The sequence below is a fragment of the Puccinia triticina genome, chromosome 14A (genome assembly GCF_026914185.1).
Source record: "Puccinia triticina chromosome 14A, complete sequence".
Lineage (NCBI taxonomy): Eukaryota > Fungi > Basidiomycota > Pucciniomycetes > Pucciniales > Pucciniaceae > Puccinia > Puccinia triticina.
Window position 1 is genome coordinate 5,146,535 of NC_070571.1, and position 17,950 is coordinate 5,164,484.

Below are 17,950 nucleotides of genomic sequence, written 5' to 3' on the forward strand. Positions count from 1 at the left end.
TTTTAACGGTCAAAGGTCCGACATATGTGCACCGGCACAGTGTAAATAAACAGCAGAAGAGTGAAGGATTGATCCATACCTTGAATCATGTTCCTGAAGCAACTTCTTCGCCGGAGAAAGCGGCGACAGTCGAAGCGTTTGCCGGCACCCGCTTTGCCGTCTTTTCCTGCTTTTCGTACTTGATCATAATGACTGAAAAACCTGACTTGGAAGTGCGGACTGCTGAAAAAGCCTACATGGACTGCTGAAAAAGCCTACATGGACTGCTGAAAAAGCCTACATATTTACATAACTTACCGAAGAGGGTCCCTGCGGGACGGCCTGGATCGCTCCCCGATGCATATGCAATATGACTCGGGTCCAATCAGTGTCACCTATCCCAAAATCGTCCGATCGCCGTTCACAGGGCTCGCCGACTCAAGAACCACATCAACGGTCAACTTGGACATAAAACACCCCCTCAAGTTCACGAAACCCAACCCTCTACTCTACGCACGAAGAAAAGCATCACTCAGACTGCAGAACGACTCAAAACCCGTAGTTTCTGAAGAACATAACCGCAGCAACAGCCGTCATGTCCAGCCCATCCTCGTCCTCCGTTAATCAACAAGCGTCACCAGACCATCTCGACACACATAGCAAAGTAAGTTGGGGGAGGGGATTTCGGATAGTCATCCTAACATATCGCTGGTTGCTGAACAGGTTTTTGTTTGCTTATGGTTTTTAGGCATCAAAGTCAAGTCATCCCCCTGACAGTGTGCTTAATCTGCCTATCTTGGACCCTATTCTATCGGCGTACGCCCAACCCTCAAGTCTCCATCCCTTATCAAACGTGAATGCCGGGTTAGACTATCTGTCGCTGGAAGATTCGAAACTGTCGACGATCGCCGGAAGCCAATCGGTCCTACCGAATCGAGGATGGAGCGATGAACTATGCTACGGGACTGGAACGGTCTATGTGGGCGGCTTAGCATTCGGTGGCCTCTGGGGATTCAAGGAAGGTTGGGGGCGCAGTAAGGCCATCGCTGCTGGTAGGGTCGCCAAATCGATGCCTACCTTCTCCACTCCTCCCAAGCCCGCCTCCGGTCTATCATCCACAGGGTCTGCCGCAGGAATGAGCACAGCAGCTTCCGGTGCCTCTGTAGGCGCTGCATCAGCAACTCACTCAAGCTCATTAGGCTCGATCAGCTGGCGGCTGAGATTGAACGCAATCTTGAATGGTATTACCCGAAGGGGCAGTTTTACCGGAAATACCTGCGGAATCCTTGGTGAGAATCCTTGGCCTAGGTAAAATAGAGACAATCCACTCATTTCAACTTTGCATCTTCCAGCTGTCATGTACAATGCTTTCAACTGCACACTTGATCGGCAGCGAGGCCAACACGACCAATGGAACTCGGTGATCGCCGGAGCATTAACCGGTGCTTTGTTTCGCTGCACAGGTGCGCCCCACTTCGAAAACCTTAAGTTTTACTGGCGAATAACTGATCATGGACCTATTTTTGCCTTGCGGCCATTCCTGTGGATGCATCTTCTTTGGCGTCTGCTTCTATTGATTTGAGTAGCCGGGCTCCAAAAAATGTTCATTGCTTCTTCCCTGATGGCGGCAGGTGCCATGGGATGGTCAGCCATCAAACCGACATTGATTCAGAAATAAGAATTTCACGCCTTTCCCCAGGATCTACCGCTCTCTGATCTTTTTAGTTTGTTTTTTCCTCTGTTCACCCCCATCTACGATACAAATCTTATGTCTAGATACTCATAGAAAGGCAACCTTGTGTTTCAATACTATCATCCCCCCTCTACCTAAAACTGAACACACATTCCATCAAGGCCGTCAGTCTGCCCAAGCCTAATCGAAGATGTAACTGTAAGCCTGGCCTTGCATCGGGCACGTTCCAAGACTGTTCTAGATTTATACACGTTTCCTGTGCAATTCAGGAACAACAATTACTGGAACATTTTATGGAGCAGGCCTTGAGAGCATCTCCAATACGGAATGAGTGGCCACAAACACATAGCCCATTCGGGGGGGGGGGGACTCTTTTTTTCGGGAGGAATAAACCCTCCCGATGACCGAGACAGACCCCGGTCATCAAGAAGAATTCAGCCCTCTCGATGACCGGGACAGATCCTGGTCATCGGGAGGAATCAACCCTCTCGATGACCGGGACAGACTCCGTTCATCGAGAGGAAACAACCTCCTCGATGACCGGGGTCCCGCAAAAAGTACCGCGGGTGCCGTGTACGGGTGCGGGTGTCTGAATATCACGAAAAACACGGCGGGTACCCGGACACGCGGCGGGTACCCGGTTTCACTTGGTAATCTTTGCTCCGTGGTGCCTCCTTTGGAGGCTTGCGCTTCATGCAAGAGGTGTCTGCCTGCCAACTCAGGAGGGGGGAATGAATAAGTTTGGCCTGCTGCTGTATCTTGTGATGAGGTTTGCTCTAACTTAACCAAGTCCCTCTATTGGAGGGGGCACGCCGTCCCGCAGGGACCCTCCAAAGGAGGGGTGTGCTATGTTGGCCCCGTGGCAGCAACACTGAAACAAATACAATACATGGAGTGTATCTGGTAAACGTTTTTCATTGAAGATGCAGACCTACATGTCCTTTTTTTGTTTTAGCCATTATTATGTATATGATGGCTGAAAACAAAAAATAGGACATGTAGGTCTCCATCTTCAATGAAAAATGTTTACCAGATACACTCCATGTATTGTATTTGTTTCAGCGTTGGTGGCAGTAGAGAATTAGAAAAATTATGTTTTTCAATCCTTTCTGGACGCGCCATTTGTCATCAGGTAATAAATTTTTGGGGGAGCAAAATGTGCACAACATCATAGAGTTCCTTTGTACATATTTTACAAATTTTTTGGGGCCTTGGGTGCCCCATGAAGTCCTTTTTTGTGACTGACAAGTGTCCACTTCATTGTGCATTCCACATTTTGCACTGTACAGAATCTGAAATAGATAATGTTACAACTATGATTGCAGCTCAACCAGAGGAGTTGAAGATGAGAAAAAATAGGAGAAAGAAGGGGACAGCTTAAGCCATCCCAGAAATGTAAATTAGAGAAAAAAAGGTTCAGAAACTCATGTGGGAGATTGGTTTTAAAAAATTCCCCACCAAAATGCCTAATTCTCTACTGCTGCGGGGTTGACATAGCACGTAAGTCCCTTGTTTGGAGGTCGCTTTGCTCCCCCAAGGAGGAAATTAGCTAAGTTGGAGGTTTGCTGCTGCCACACTCCTCTGTGTCCTACAGCACCCTCCAACTTGGGTGCGCTATAATTTTTGGCGCAGGGTGAAAACATGTAACACCCCCAGTTCACCCAAGTTTCACCAAGAGGCATATTGCCCATGACCAATGCTGAAACAAATTCAATACAAGAAATGTATATGATAAACGTTTCACATTGAAGATGCATACCTACATGTCTTATTTTTTGTTTTTAGCCATTATAGAATTGAAATCCCCACCTTCAAAAGCCAACATCCATTCCAAGAAATAACTACTTATCTCATATTTTTATTTCACTTGTGGATTCAGAATGCATTCACAATTCATGCTTGTGGGTTTGTGCTTGCTCTGGACTACCTCTGACAGGGTAATTGGTGCATTGTTTAACACTGTCTATAAAGAGGCAAGTAATACTGGATGCAGTGATACTGGTATATGATCATCTTTTAAATACTAGAAAATTATCTGCGCCTTACCCTTGCCTTTTTGGATGCTGATTTCTACTTATTCTTGATCCATCATCTGTCAAACCAACCAAATTCAGTTTCAAAAGCACTGATATGTAGTGGTAAGCCAGAGACTTCTGGCAATGGCAGAGCGCAGTCATTAACAGTGTCAGAAGCTCAAAATAATCCCCCCAAGATATACCCAAATATGGAGCCTGCTAATTACAAGCAGGCACCAAAAGGATTGGTGACTGGTAGACAACACCAACTGGAATCTCCAGCCACCAAGCTGGTTTCCCTCAAAGGTCAGTAGGCTTTTTGACTAATGAGATATCTACTGATATGAACCAAATTATTGTTGATCCTGAGGATTTCTTTGAAACTTTCAGAGCTTGAAGAAGACAAGAGTTAGTCCATTTTATTTGATTTTCATTTTTGGATTCTAATGTGTTATTTTAAATTTTATAAAAGATCAACTCTCCAATTATATAGAAAGACTAAAGAATTGGGCAAAAATTGTTCATGAAAGTACATTTTTGGGAACTCACAGAAAATTAGAAACTGATGAGATGTTGTTTATCCAACATACCATGGAGGAAATATCACTTTTGCAAGATTTGAAGCATGATGAATTAGGTGAGCAGGGTGGATATTTTTTCATGAGGAAATCTATGGAATTTAAATTGAATACATTAAAATAAGGAGATGATGATGAGATTTTGATGCAGATTTCATCACTTCACACAGACCAGACCCAAATTTTTCAACTGAAGGATGAAGTGAGAAGAAAATGTGTTAGAACTCTATATGCAATCAGGGATAAAATTGTGGAGTATAATCCTAACAAAGTTTATATATCTGAGGAAGAAGCTTGCAAAAGATCAGGATATCTGTCTTATCTGTTTGAAACAATTGAAATGTTGTGGAAGAATAAATTTGTTCAGGAGAAAGATCTGCAAGAAATCTGTGAAAATGATATGTTTCTAAGAAGGGCAAGTCTGCATTCAAGGGGCTTGTATTCAATAAACATGGGCTCTCTTGTTTATGAAAGCATTGATGAGATATATATTACTGAACCATTTCTTGTAACTTTGGGGTTAAAATTTCTTGATGGTATGTAATTCCCTCTGATTACATTCAATTATGATAATTTCTTCCCAGAACTCATTTGAAACTTGACAAAATACCAATCAATTTTTTTGGGGGGAAAAATGAATTGAAATACAAATAAATAAATAAATAAATTCAGCACTTGAACATGGAGATCATATGAGGATAAAGTTGCACTTGGTCATTCAAAACTTCTTACAAACAGAAAAGCGTTTTACAACCATTGAAAGAGAAGTCAATTCACCAGCATGGAGAAATTTTTATGATCATTTCAGAAGTGGAACATACACAACTCGTTTAAAAGATATGAAAAAATTTAAAAACGTGAACATATCAAATGATGGTATACCTTCCCCAACCAGCAGTGTAATCAAAATTGATGTCCAAAATCTTTTGCAACTTTTGATGCAAACAAACAATCCAGGAAATATTTATAAGTATTATGCAAATTTATCAAGAGATATTTGTGAATTTTTGGAGATAATTGAAACACACATATGCCCAGGTATCATGACAGAAATAGACATAGATGATAGGATCCCAAAATACTACTACAGACTTCTTTTGAAAACATTCAAGATTTATTTTTCAATGCATATTGTAGATTTATTTCCACAATTAAACCCTCATCAAATTGAAATTCTGAAGGAAAACTCAATCAATAAAACATCCATTAAAAACAATTTCAAAAGTGGATTGAAACTTTTATATCCAGAATTCAAAGAATTGTACAAGAAGATTAGAATCATAGATAGCAGGTACAAAAACCATGTAAATTACTTGTACAGGGTTGGTTTCAAGCCATTGCTAAGATGGCCAGAGAAATCCTCATTCTGGAGTTATTACTCCTTGTGGTTGAAGTATTGTAAACCATGTGATGAGCAGATTGAATACATGCCTAGTGGCTTCAACCTCATCTATGATCAATTATCTTAATCCACAGTTGGGCCTATTTCCCAAATAACTGTCAAAACATCCAAAAAAATTTAACTGTCTTCAAGCATAAAAAATGTGAAATGGGTTGAAACAATTTTAGAAATCCAACTTTAGTTCATTTTTAGACCAAAAACTGGTTTTGATCTGAAATTGAATGATAGCATGAAGAGGGTAATGGGTTTTATTTTGCTTGGTGAAATTGGGATGTTTGAAGGAATCAGGAGAGTTTTGTTAAACCTGTTTGGAAAGTAGGAAAAAGCAGCAAGTGATCCAGTCAAAGATTGGGATCCAAGGGAGCCAAGGTCCAATTGAGTTCCTTGAGTCAAGTGTTCCCCAACAGTAATCCACACAAAAATCACAACTTCAAATTACTACCTTTCTGTGCTGGCAGGGCACAAGCAACCTCATGCAAGGGTGAGAAAACAGCTGGGTACTTTAAGGACTCTGTCAAGTCCTTCACTGATTGTCGTTGAAGGAAAACGGGGAGGGGTACAAGGGCTGTGAAGTTTTTTTGTTTCCAACATTGGGGGGGGGGGGGGCTTTGGACCAGAGAGAGGGAAGCTCTCTCTGTAAGTACAACTAGAACAGAGAGGAGAAAGGCAAAAAGGAAAGAATATCTTACCTATAACAGAGAGAAGGAAGGTCTCTGCCAGACTAGGAAGGAGGGTGAAGAGTTGAGTATAACTACTTGAGGCAAGTCTGGTCTGATGTAATTAGCGGGTGACAGGACTTGTAAAAATCCACAAGGGGTGGGGGTTTACAGGTACCTCCCTGTGTTTTCAGCCAAATTTGGTGCCTAGTACCACAACTGGCACCACTTGGTGGTTACTAGCAGTAATTAAGGCGGGTGCAGGTGGGGTTACCAGGCTACACAAACTTGCTAAGGTGTGCATGTTGATGCCTGCCCTCCAGCCATCAAGATTGCACATTCTTGATGGCCAGAACATCTTGACTATGGATGCTATACATTCTTGATGGGCAGATGACCTTTGAGACTTCACAAAAAAATCTTCCTGGCCATCTCAATGGCTGGGGCATCTTGAGTGTCAATATAGCTGTGGAGGAATTATCTAAGGGATCAAGAGTACAGTCTAGTACAGTTGTCAGCCTGAGAGTCAGTGCAGCTGACCTAAAGTCTACCCATACCATTATTTCTTCCTAAACTCTCTTATATCTTTTTACTTTGGTTTGACCTTGTTTTGACTTCGGAATCTGTTTTCTTATAAAATTTTAGCCCTAGTCCACACTATTCACTTTTCAATAGCTCAACTCCTTCATAGAGTTTGGTGTTTCTAAATGTGCACGCGCCCCCGCTGCGCAGGCAATACAGAGCACACCAACCATTTTCACATATGTAATTATGTAAGCAAACTGTGAAAATTTCTGAATTCAGGATCCCCCATGAAGCTGGAGGATACACAGACTTCAGACAGCCAGAACCACACCCAGAGACACCCCAGGATCATCAACCAAAGGCCACTATACTCCCGGTACACCTTCCATCACAGGCACCAAGGATATTGACATTTAGTACCCTTTTTAACTGAACCTTGATTATCTCAGAGGTACACCTCTCTTTCTCTTGAGTGTTTTATTTTGCTCTTCTTCTGATCACAGGTCTTCATATATCTTGACCTCATATCCAAAGGATCTCTCAGACATCTCATCCTTCTTTTTCTGTGGTCTTTGTAAGAAAAAAAAACCATGTAGGTTTCCATTTAAAGAACCTTGAATATCAACTACATAGTCCTCTAGCACAGCTTGGCAGCAATCCCTTGAGGAGTAGTATTGCCAGTGGAAGTTATTACCCACCAGTTATCATTCAAACTCATAATATTTTCTCTCAGATTTTTGTTTCTTTCTCTCTCTCTCTCTCTTGTATTCTTGTTACATTTCTTATCCTGAAATATAATAAGGAGAACACACGAAATTCTTGTGTCCTGCTTTCACTATAGAGACACAGGCTCACAACAGTATTCATGGCCAAGATGGTTCCTCCGCTGTCATCTTGAAATTCAAGAAACCCTATCCATCAAGACTGCACGCTCTTGATGGCTGGGAAGGAACCGTTGTGGCAATAAAGACTGTACAGTCTCAAAGGCCAAGAAGAGTGAACTGCAGCCACACAAATGGTCAATCTGTACCTGTGAACAAGACTGCATGGCCTTGACTGCAGGGAAGGAATAGTACACAGAACCCGTGGGAAACAATGAGTGAAGTTAGAGAGAAAAAGGGAATTGTAACCAGAGAAGCCAACAAAAAGAGTGTAATGAAACTGAACCTGAATCAGTGGAGGTGGATTCCGAACCTTGAATATCTTGGTGGAGATTGAGATCCCAATCCTGAAACATCTGGAGTGCAGGTCTGCTAGTCCTGCACCAAATCAGGTGTTCCACTGCATGTACCAGTCTGAACACTATATCTCCCCCCTCACAGCAGTTCCGAGAAAGCTTGCGTTTCCGGACCTGTGATTCTGCCCCCCAAACTCAACTTCAACTTCAGCCACATCCCCCCTGTATTCTAGACAGCCTGGGTTATACAGGGCTGAGGGGCCTGACTGGGCAGCCTGGTGCCCGGTCATGCCCCACGGGCGCAGGGGAGCAGAGGACCACTGGACTTGAAATTTGATGAGGAGTCCAACGGTGCCACTCTCCAAAGCTAAAAGCTAGCTATCACAAAGATAGCTTTTGCACCAAATGCATGTTCCTGTATGGCAACGGCCATACAGGAGGCAATACAGATGGCTGAAGTCGAGTTTGGGGGGCAAAATCACAGGTCCAGAAGCGCAAGCTTTCTTGGAACTGCTGTATTTGCAGTCTGTCCCTAGACTGCTTTGTTCCGAGTCCGCTACCAAAAAGAAACCAAAAGATGATTGGCCAGAAAGATTTCCAGTGCTCACATTTCCCAGAGGGGCTTTCTTAAAGCTTGGATTATTTCTCAGATTTCCTGTGTATTTTGACCAAGGGAAATCACATATCTTTCATATCCCTCTGCAGGAAACCCCAAGTAAATGGGCAACATGAAAATGCATGAATCAGCCAGAAAAAGCCACTCCTCTGTGCCCCCATGTAATTTTGGCCAAATTCAAGATATCACATGCCACCCTTTTATAGGGGGCTTCCCTCCATATGCTGCATCTTGACAGATGTCAGATAAGGCCCAAGGCCAACCCCCCCCTCCCCACACACACACACACAGAGCCAACATCCTCCAGTAGGTGGTCTAGGAGTTGGGTTAGAGAAAAACAAAGTTCATATTCAGAACCGGAGTCTTTACCCTACCAGCCACTGCCCTCTGGCAGTATGCATTTTCATGCCACCCATTCATTGGGGGTTTCCAGGGTCCTTTGAAGGAATATGAAAAACGTGGCATTACCCAAGGTCAAAACAAACAGAAAATCTGAGAAATCATCCAAGCTTTAAGAAAGCCCCTCCGGGAAAGGTCGGGGCGGGTTCGGGCACTGTTTTCTAGCCCTAACCCGACCTGTTTACACCCAGAACTTCGGAGGTGATGTTTGCATCCTGGATCCTGGAGGTACATTTTGGACACATGTATTTGCTTTCTACTTAAATTATTTGGCAAGTCTTTCCTTCGGGGGAGTAGGAGGGAGGAGGGACTTGCAGAAGCTCAAAGCCTCGCGGAGAGAGCTCCGCGCGGTCCATGGGCCCCTCCTTTTGGGGGTGCTTGTTGGGGCTTTACATCAATTCATCTCCCATTCGTTCTTTGCAGCCTAGTGCCATATTTCTGTGACCAGCCCTGCTTCAATGGCCATTATCAACCCTACATTCTCCGTCGGCCGTGGCTCTGCCACAATCTATAGATCCGTCCTATGGATATCAATCACGCAAAAATGGAATTGAGATTGAGATTGCCCGAGAAGATAATCAGCGCTTGATTTATCCTAGAGGTGGATACAACACTGCTAACTTTGGGATCAGGTTGAATACTCCAGTCGCAGCAGAGCCGCTCTAGCTCCCATGGGTCGGCCGGTTTGTTGCACCGTCCGGAACGAGGCACCCCGTGGACTGTCAGAAGCAAGCAGCCAAAAGGTTCGGCCAAATATACAAATAAATATCCTGAAGATGAACTTAGAGACATCGAGCGTACGCTTGCAATCCTTGGCCAAAGGCTGCGGGCCTCCCGGCTCCTCTCGATACGTCAAGCACCAGCTGACCGGATAGCCATCGTCACATGCACAGGAGACTTGGATCGGTCCAAGGGCAGCCGCGAGAAATGTGAGCACGGTTAATGTTAGGAACTGCATGGTAAAATCGTTGCCACTAGATTGTACGCGCTGGAGCGAGTCGGATGAATATGTGTGGATGGGAAGTCAGGATAAGGCTTGAGGATCTACTCTCGAGTCGGTTTATGAGTAGGGTGCTGATGTGTGGCTTTAAGGAGGACGGTGCGGTGAAGGATTGCCGCTTTATATATGTGTTGCCTTCAGACCTGATAGCGACGCCCCGAGCATACATACAGCATATGTAATCTTGCTGGCGAGGCTTGACCTGGCTGAGTATTACAGCTGTACAAAACTCAACCAAGGTCTTCCCAAAACGGAGTGGAGACGCTTGGGTGGCATCGAACTTAACAAAGTCCCTCGCTGCTGCGGGCGTGTGACTCGCGAAGCAAGCCTCCGACAGCCCTCGGCAGGAGGGACTCATTTTAGGGCCTGTACACCACGGAGCGCGCCCGACCGCGGCTCAACGCGAACTTGGTCAGTCCTCCCTTCTGAGTTGGCAGGCTGGCGCCCCTCGCGCGAGCCTCCGAAGGGGGAGTAAGCGGGGAAATTTGGCGTGAGCGCTGAGGACCACCTCCAACCATTTGGCTGGTGTCAAACTTCAACACCACACTAAATTTGCCTCCTGCGGGCCAATCAGGCCGCCCTGGTGCCAGATTGAAGGCCTGCATCTCGCCTTCAATCCAACATAGATCACATGTCATTAACTCAAACGGTCTTGAAGTTACAAAGCTTGTAACTTCATCTTACCAAGATTCTTGGATTGTCCGTACCTTTGTACATGCGAGGCAAGTACATAAGAGCTAAATACACATGCCAAAGTGTACAGTTATGGTGGCTTCTGTACTACGTTTTTGTCACAGTACAGGTAGGATGCAGCAAGTTTATTGGATAGTGGAGTGTACAGGAGTAAAAAAAACAAGAGTTTGACTTTTGGAAAACAGCTCATTGTGTTTTTTGAAAGGATGTCTAGCACTGCTCTGGGGGGATGGATAGATGATGGATGGATGGCTGGCTGCGCAAGCAGCCAGGCTACAAGGCCGTGCTACTCATGACCCCGTATGTTGCGTGAAAAATGTGCAGGCATTGATTTAGTGGAATTTGGGTGCTGGCCAGGACTACGGTCTGTCAGCTCTCACGCCAGAATTCGCCGCTTGGGGGCAAGCCTCTCTGTGAGACAGAGACCCTGCGGGGCTCTCCTCCAGAGAGGCTTGGTTAAGCTTGGGCTCAACGTGGGGTCCGATGTGGAGGCAACCCCCGCGACCCCGCCCTAAACTTTGGGCGTGCCTCTGAGCGGGAGGTCACGGGACCCGCGGTCGGCACAACCCCTCACGTGGGCCCCACGTGCATAGCCCGCGGTTGGAGAACTGCCAACGGTGGCTTGCCGTGGGGCCCCGCGGTCGGGGTCCGGTGAGCGGTTCAGGAAGTATGACTTGCTACTGGGATGGAACCCGGACCGCAACTGCACCTCGAGGAGGGAGGCACACTATCAGCCTTGCCAACTCGCACCGCCAGCAAAAAGCTGACGTAAACCGGATTTTGTTGCGCTGACAAAATCCAAACTTAATTTCAAACTCGCGCCCCGGGTGTGTCGTCACCTGTTGTGGATTTTGTCACCTGCCGTTCTCAGTGGCAGGTGCAAGAGAGCACAACACCGGCCATCAAGGGGACATACACACCTAGCTCCCTTGATGGCCCGTCTGTACCGGCCATCAAGAGGAACACCCTACACCCTCTTGATGGCCCGTCTGTACCGGCCATCAAGAGGAACACCCTACACCCTCTTGATGGCCGGTCAGTACCAGCCAGCAAGAGTAAAGCACCATTTATACTCTTGATGGCCGCTACTGACCGGCCATCAAGAGGTGATACACATACCCCTCGATGGCCTGTCAGTACACCGGCCATTGAGACAAAAACACCAAACTCTTGATGGCCCGTACTGGCCGGTCATCAAGAGCAAAACTCTCTGGGTGATGTGTATACACATCACCCTTGATGACCAGTCAGTACCAGCCATCAAGAGGAACATAATACACTCTCCATGGCCTGGACTGATCGGCCATCAAGAGGACATGCGCATCTTGCACAGTGACCCAACTGGTCATTGACAGCAAAGCGCTTCACTCTTGATGGCCAGTCAGCGCAGGCCATCAAGAGTGTAGTATATTCCTCTTGATGGCCGGTACTGACGGGCCATTGAGTGGGGTGTGTATGTCCTCTCAATGGCCAATCAGTCCAGGCCATCAAGAGTGTATTATGTTCCTCTCAATGGCTGGTACTGACTGGTCATCAAGGGTGATGTGTATACACATCACCCAGAGAGTTTTGCTCTTGATGACCGGCCAGTACGGGCCATCAAGAGTTTGGTGTTTTTGTCTCAATGGCCGGTGTACTGACAGGCCATCAAGGGGTATGTGTATCACCTCTTGATGGCCAGTCAGTAGCGGCCATCAAGAGTATAAATGGTGCTTTACTCTTGCTGGCCGGTACTGACCGGCCATTGAGAGGGTGTAGGGTGTTCCTTGCAATGGCCGGTACAGACGGGCCATCAAGGGAGCTAGCTGTGTATGTCCCCTTGATATCAAGGGAGTCGTGCTCTCTTGCACCTGCCACTGAGAATGGCAGGTGACGACACACCCGGGGCGCAAGTTTGAAATTGAGTTTGGATTTTGTCAGCGCAACAAAATCCAGTTTACGTCAGCTGTTTGCTGGTGGTGTGGGACACCACAAATTTCTATGGTGATACCGTAGTTTATTGTGTCATAGAGACCATGTTTCTAAGTTTTGTCAGACAAAGTCTGCAGATTTGGACAAGACTCATCCTTTTTTTTTTTTTTGTGTAATTTCTCACTTATGTAGCCTTTTTCCAAACATGGAAAGAGGCTCAGAAAATATCTTTTTTTAAAAAAAAAAAAAAAAAAACATTTTTTGGTTGGCCTGATGCGGGCTCAACCAGAGTGCAACATTGGTGCGCTACTCAGCGCCAGCCATGATCGGCTTGGCCCACCCGCTGAGTGAAGCTGTTTGGGCTCTTGTCATGCCCAACCAGCTCCCCCCGTGGGAACGCTGATCAGAGCCGGGATGGGTTGGCTGGGTTAGCCACGGCTGACCCATCCGACCCAGTGGTGGCTGAGTTGCCTCACCCGCGGTGCTGGATGGGTCGGGTCAAGGGGGGCCCAACCAATCTTTGACACAATCCAATCCCGCGGTCAAAGTCTGGGTGGGCAGGTTGGCGCCCACCTGGGCCAACCTTTCGCCAACCGCGCCGTTGGGCCCACGTCAACCCAAGCTCAAATTTGAGTGGTGGTGTACCATAGCGGCTCAAAAAGCTGTTTTTCGGCCGGAAAATGACTTTCCTCATGGAAAACAGTTTCCCCTCGAAAACGTGTACCACAGCACCTGTTTCTGGGGGAAATCAGAACTTGTTTTTCTCTCAAAACAATCAATTTCCAGAAACAGGTCTGACCCTGTTTCTCATGTGTGTTTTCCTTCTGCTGAGCCCCCTCCAACCAAGACACCGGGGCCTCTCTTGGCCAATGCAACATGTGTATTGGTCTCTCTCTCATCTCGGACCAATGCAACATATGTATCGGTCCATCTCTCACCTCGGACCAACCCATGATCACCTTGGACCAAGCCAACAACTCGGTCCGTCTATCCTCCCAGACTGATATTATCAGTCTGAGAGGAATTCTCTCCTTCCTCTCCAACCAATACAACTACATTGGTTGGAGAGGAAGAGAGAGGGGTCTGCCACCAATACTATGTATTGAGTAGCTCTCTCCCCCTTCCTCTTGGGCCGCTCTATTGGATCGGTCCGAGAGGAATCCTCCCCTTCTTCCTCTCTGCCCGATATACAATTGGTCCAAGAGGAAGAAGGGGAGTGTTCCCCTCAGATTGATACATTGTATTGGTCTGAAGGGATCTCATCTTGGACCAATACACAATGAATGTATTGGTCTAGTGTTGAGGACCTTCCATCCCCCCCGGACCCATGTGTTATGTATTTATGTATGTACATACACAGTTTGGGCCAGGAGAGAAGTGCAGGAAGCCTGCAGTTGTGGTACACGATTATGGGAGGCTGTTTTTACCTCTTGATAAACTGAATATTGAAAAAAAAGAAAACTGTTTTCCTTGCGCGGGAAAAACAGATTTCGTATGGTACAGGCCCTTATACCGTACCTCCCCATCCTGGCGCACGGAGAATGGGATTTTCACCCCTCTTTTCACTTTTCCTTGTGTATCTCCGTCATTCCGCAAGAACTTGTATTTTTTTTTGCTCCAGATCAGCCCAACATGCAAGCGCTGAGGCTTGTATTTTTTTTTCTCTATGTACGCACTCATGGCAATCCTGAAAAATTATACAATACAAAATATGTTCAAGAGTGCTACTGACTCTGTAAGCCAGAATGGCAGAGATTCATCACAACACAAGAGCACGGACCCTCAAAGTAATACACAGCTTGTTTCACATGAAGCTATTTTGAGGACCGTGCTCAGTAGTGAACGTTGGCTCATACAAGTACACCATCAACATAACCAATCATCACCAAGATGACCGGGATCGACCGGGATCGGCCGGTCATTGAGGGGACTTGACACTCTCAATGACCGGTATGTTCTGGTCATCGAGAGGATAAAGCCCTCTTGAAGAATGGCACAGTACCGGTCATTGAGAGGGTCGAGTCCTCCCGATGACCGGTCGATACCGGTCATCAGGAGTGTCAAGTCCCCTCGATGACCGGTACAGACCGGTCATCGAGAGGGTTGTATACTCTTGATGGCCGGTCTGTACTGGCCATTGAGAGTGTCAAGTCCCCTTGATGACCGGCACAGACCGGTCATCAAGAGGTGGTACATATCCCTTCGATGACCGGTACAGAACCGGTCATCCAAGGCATTGTATATATCTCTCTCAATGACCGGTCTTTACCGGTCATCCAGAGGGTTATACGATCTTGATGGCGGGTCTGTGCGTCGATCGAGGGCTCAGAGGCTTGACTGTAAGTCAAAAAAAAAAATACATGTATATGTCATTGAGCACGGATCTCTTCTGTTGCTTGACTTCAGTAAATTCCAAGGTTTGGACAACTTTGAAAATTTATTTCTATTTGAAGGAGTTGTGTAAAATAACTAAGATTGTATCAGATGAGAGGCAAGAAGCAAGGCTCTACGCCAAGCGAATAATCAAGGTTTAATGTTATGAATGCAAGAAACTGCGATGGTTTGAGAAAACCACCCAGCCAAATGGAGTTTCCAGGCTCTGCGAAAGGGGGTGATAGCGCGCAAGTCCCACCTGCCGAGGGCTATCGGAGGCTTGCTTCGCAAGACCAGACGCCCGCAGCAGCGAGGGACTTGAGCTAAGTTCGGGGTGGCATGCACCGAAGCGCAGCGGGAGGATTGTGTGGTCCGTAGAGAGGAGTGAAGGGCTCTCTGAAGCCAGGCCAGTGCCGGCGGATTGCCGCCTCGCTAGCCGCCGCTTCCCCATTGAGGACTAAGTGGCCAATGTCGGCGGATTTTTAGCCGGCAGCAAGTCCTCCGATGCGTTCCAGATTGCAGGAGATCATGGGCCTCATAGTGTCTGGGCGGGCCGAGGAGGACGAGTGTCCCCAGAGTCCGGCCCGCCCGCCACTTGGCGTCCAAGGGTGGCGCAGACACACACCGCTCCAGGACATGGCTCCAGAAGGCGTCCCAGGAAGACCTCCTCTGGGACAAGAGAGTTATCAAAAAAAAAACATGATCATTATACATATGGAACCCCAGAAGACCAAAGCCCGAAGCACATCGAATGGAGAGTGTGTTTTCAGTTTTCAAGATATCTTGCCCCGCATCATCTGTGTGATCGGGCGCTTGTATCAAGAAAGTAACAGACACACACACAGAGAGAGAGAGATGGAGAGAGAGAGAGAGAAAATAAGCCCAGGGTAATGATGGTGGTGGTCGTGGAGAAGGAGACCTCTAAGCATGAAATAAATAACCCAAGCTACCGATTTTTTTTCTGTTTTTTGGTAATTACTTTTGGGGGAGGATTGGTTTTTGGTGGTGTGAGGATATAAGGAGGCCGGGTGGGAAGAATCGAACGGGAGAGAGGGCGCAGAAAGTAAGGTCACGAGGTCTAGCGTGAGGTGGTAAGAAAAGGCCAAGAGAGGCGGGGAATCAAGCGTCGTGTGGATGTCCGTCGTGAGACAAAAAGGGGGGTTCGTAAGGGGGAGGGGGGGGGGGGGGGGGGGCACATCATTGAGGGACGGGGCGTCTCCGGCGGATGGCGTTTTTGCGCGAGTGGCCGAGCCAGCCGGAGACGAGGACGAGGCTGGAGGCGGCGACGACGCAGAGGGCCCTGGCGAGGGCGGTGCGGCGCTTGTCGACGCCGCTGTGGCGCTTGACACCGAAGAGCGTGGGCAGCCCGGACACGTGCGGGTTCCGGGCCGTCTGGAGGACCAGGGTGGGCACGGAGAAGCTCGAGGTGGCCGGCGCAGAGACGCCGGGACCGTTGACTTGGATCGGCCGGGTGATCGGGCGGTATTGGGCCCTACATACACAGACACATATATACCGGATCAGGAGCCAGATCTTTTCGGGAAAGACAGAGAGGGGGGGGGGACGCTTACCAGAGATAGTTGTTCTGGACGGTGTTCAGGTCGGTCTGGAAGGCCGTCAGGATCTCGGTGGTGTTCGTGAGTCGGTAGTCACGGACATCGGGCGGCCCGATATCCGCCTCGACCTTCTGGAACTCGAAGTGCATGTGGAGCTTGATGCGGGGGTAAGCCTGGAGGAAGGTGGTGTTGGTGATGCAGTCCTGCCACCAGGCCTGCTTGATGGCCAGCTCGCTCGCCCCGCCGGGCACGTCCGGGTGGTAGGCCGCGCCGGACTCGGCAATCAGACAGGCCTTCGTCGGCTTCGAGGCACAGAACTGGTTGTACCAGTCGAAGCCCGTGTTCGCCCGTGTCTGGGTCTCGATCCCCGTCAGGATGTCCGCACAGAATCCGGCCGGTTGGGCAGCATTGATGTTCCGTGAGAATTGTTTGAAATCTGGTGGTAGTAGTGTCTGTCAGTGTGTGTGTGTGTTACGACGGGCTGAGAGAGAGAGAGAGAGGGAGATGGGACTGACAGACGGAGATGCCGATCCAATCGACGTAGTCGTCGCCGGGGTAGTAGGGCGTGTACGGGTCGTCGCCCTTGTCCAGCCTGCCGTTCTGGTTGGTGTCGAGGACGGCCATGTCGGTGGGGTCGATGTTGGCGGTCTGGCCGTAGGGGTAGTCGTGCCCCAAGTTGGGTGCCCAGACGACGATCGTCTCCGGGGCGATCGCCTTGACGGCCTTGTACATCGCCTGCCATGCCTGGACGAAGGCCACCGGCTGCTGCCCATATCTGAAGGAAGCAGAAGTAAGCGAAGGGTTTGTGTGGGGGGGGGGGGGGAGGGTATGGAGGGGAAGGGATTTACTCGTTCCATCGACCCTGCATTTCGGGTGCCCATCTCAGGAAGACTGTTCGGTTAAAGTCCTTGGTGTCTGAATGTGCAGATCGGATTGGGTCAGCAAAGATGAGTGAGAGTATGTGTTATGTGTGTGTGTGTGTGTGTGTGTGTATATAGATAGATACTGACAGGCCAGTAGTTGAGTTCCGAGGATGGTGTAGTCGGCGTCGGAGATCGTGTTGAGTGCGGCGGGGTAGACGGTGAGGAAGACGGCGGCGTCGGTGGCGGTGTTTTCGATGAGATACTCGGGCGCGGGCCCCCCGACGCCGGTGGTGTAGTTGTAGGGCAGCAGGGGCATGCGCTGGGCGATGTGGAAGACGGAGGCATTCCGCTGGAGCCGGCTGTTGAAGAGCGTGGGGGTGTCCTGGAAGCCGAGGTCGGGGTCGACCCAGACGCCGAAGTAGATCTGGTCGAGTTCGCCGAGCGCAGGCCCGGCGGCGTGGACATGGGCGGCGAGAGCGAGGGAGAGACAGACGAGCAGCTGGAGGAGATCCAT

The 17,950-nt window shown here is 48.2% G+C and overlaps 3 protein-coding genes across 3 annotated transcripts; 1 reads left to right on the forward strand and 2 right to left on the reverse strand.

Moving 5' to 3' along the window:
- Positions 1-574: 574 nt before the first annotated feature.
- PtA15_14A471 (uncharacterized protein) lies at positions 575-1,657 on the forward strand (the record flags this gene model as incomplete). The annotated part of the gene is made up of 4 exons (XM_053163191.1): positions 575-643; positions 728-1,268; positions 1,332-1,442; positions 1,566-1,657. 4 exons carry the CDS (start codon positions 575-577, stop codon positions 1,655-1,657), a joined length of 813 nt encoding a protein of 270 aa, XP_053027142.1.
- An 8,011-nt stretch (positions 1,658-9,668) lies between these two features.
- Positions 9,669-9,998, reverse strand: PtA15_14A472 (uncharacterized protein; the record flags this gene model as incomplete). The annotated part of the gene is made up of 2 exons (XM_053163192.1): positions 9,669-9,759; positions 9,823-9,998. 2 exons carry the CDS (start codon positions 9,996-9,998, stop codon positions 9,669-9,671), a joined length of 267 nt encoding a protein of 88 aa, XP_053027143.1.
- A 6,216-nt stretch (positions 9,999-16,214) lies between these two features.
- Positions 16,215-17,950, reverse strand: PtA15_14A473 (uncharacterized protein; the record flags this gene model as incomplete). Its single annotated transcript, XM_053163193.1, has 5 exons — positions 16,215-16,509; positions 16,589-17,009; positions 17,101-17,348; positions 17,422-17,488; positions 17,584-17,950. The coding sequence occupies 5 exons, from the start codon at positions 17,948-17,950 to the stop codon at positions 16,215-16,217; spliced, it is 1,398 nt and encodes a 465-aa protein (XP_053027144.1).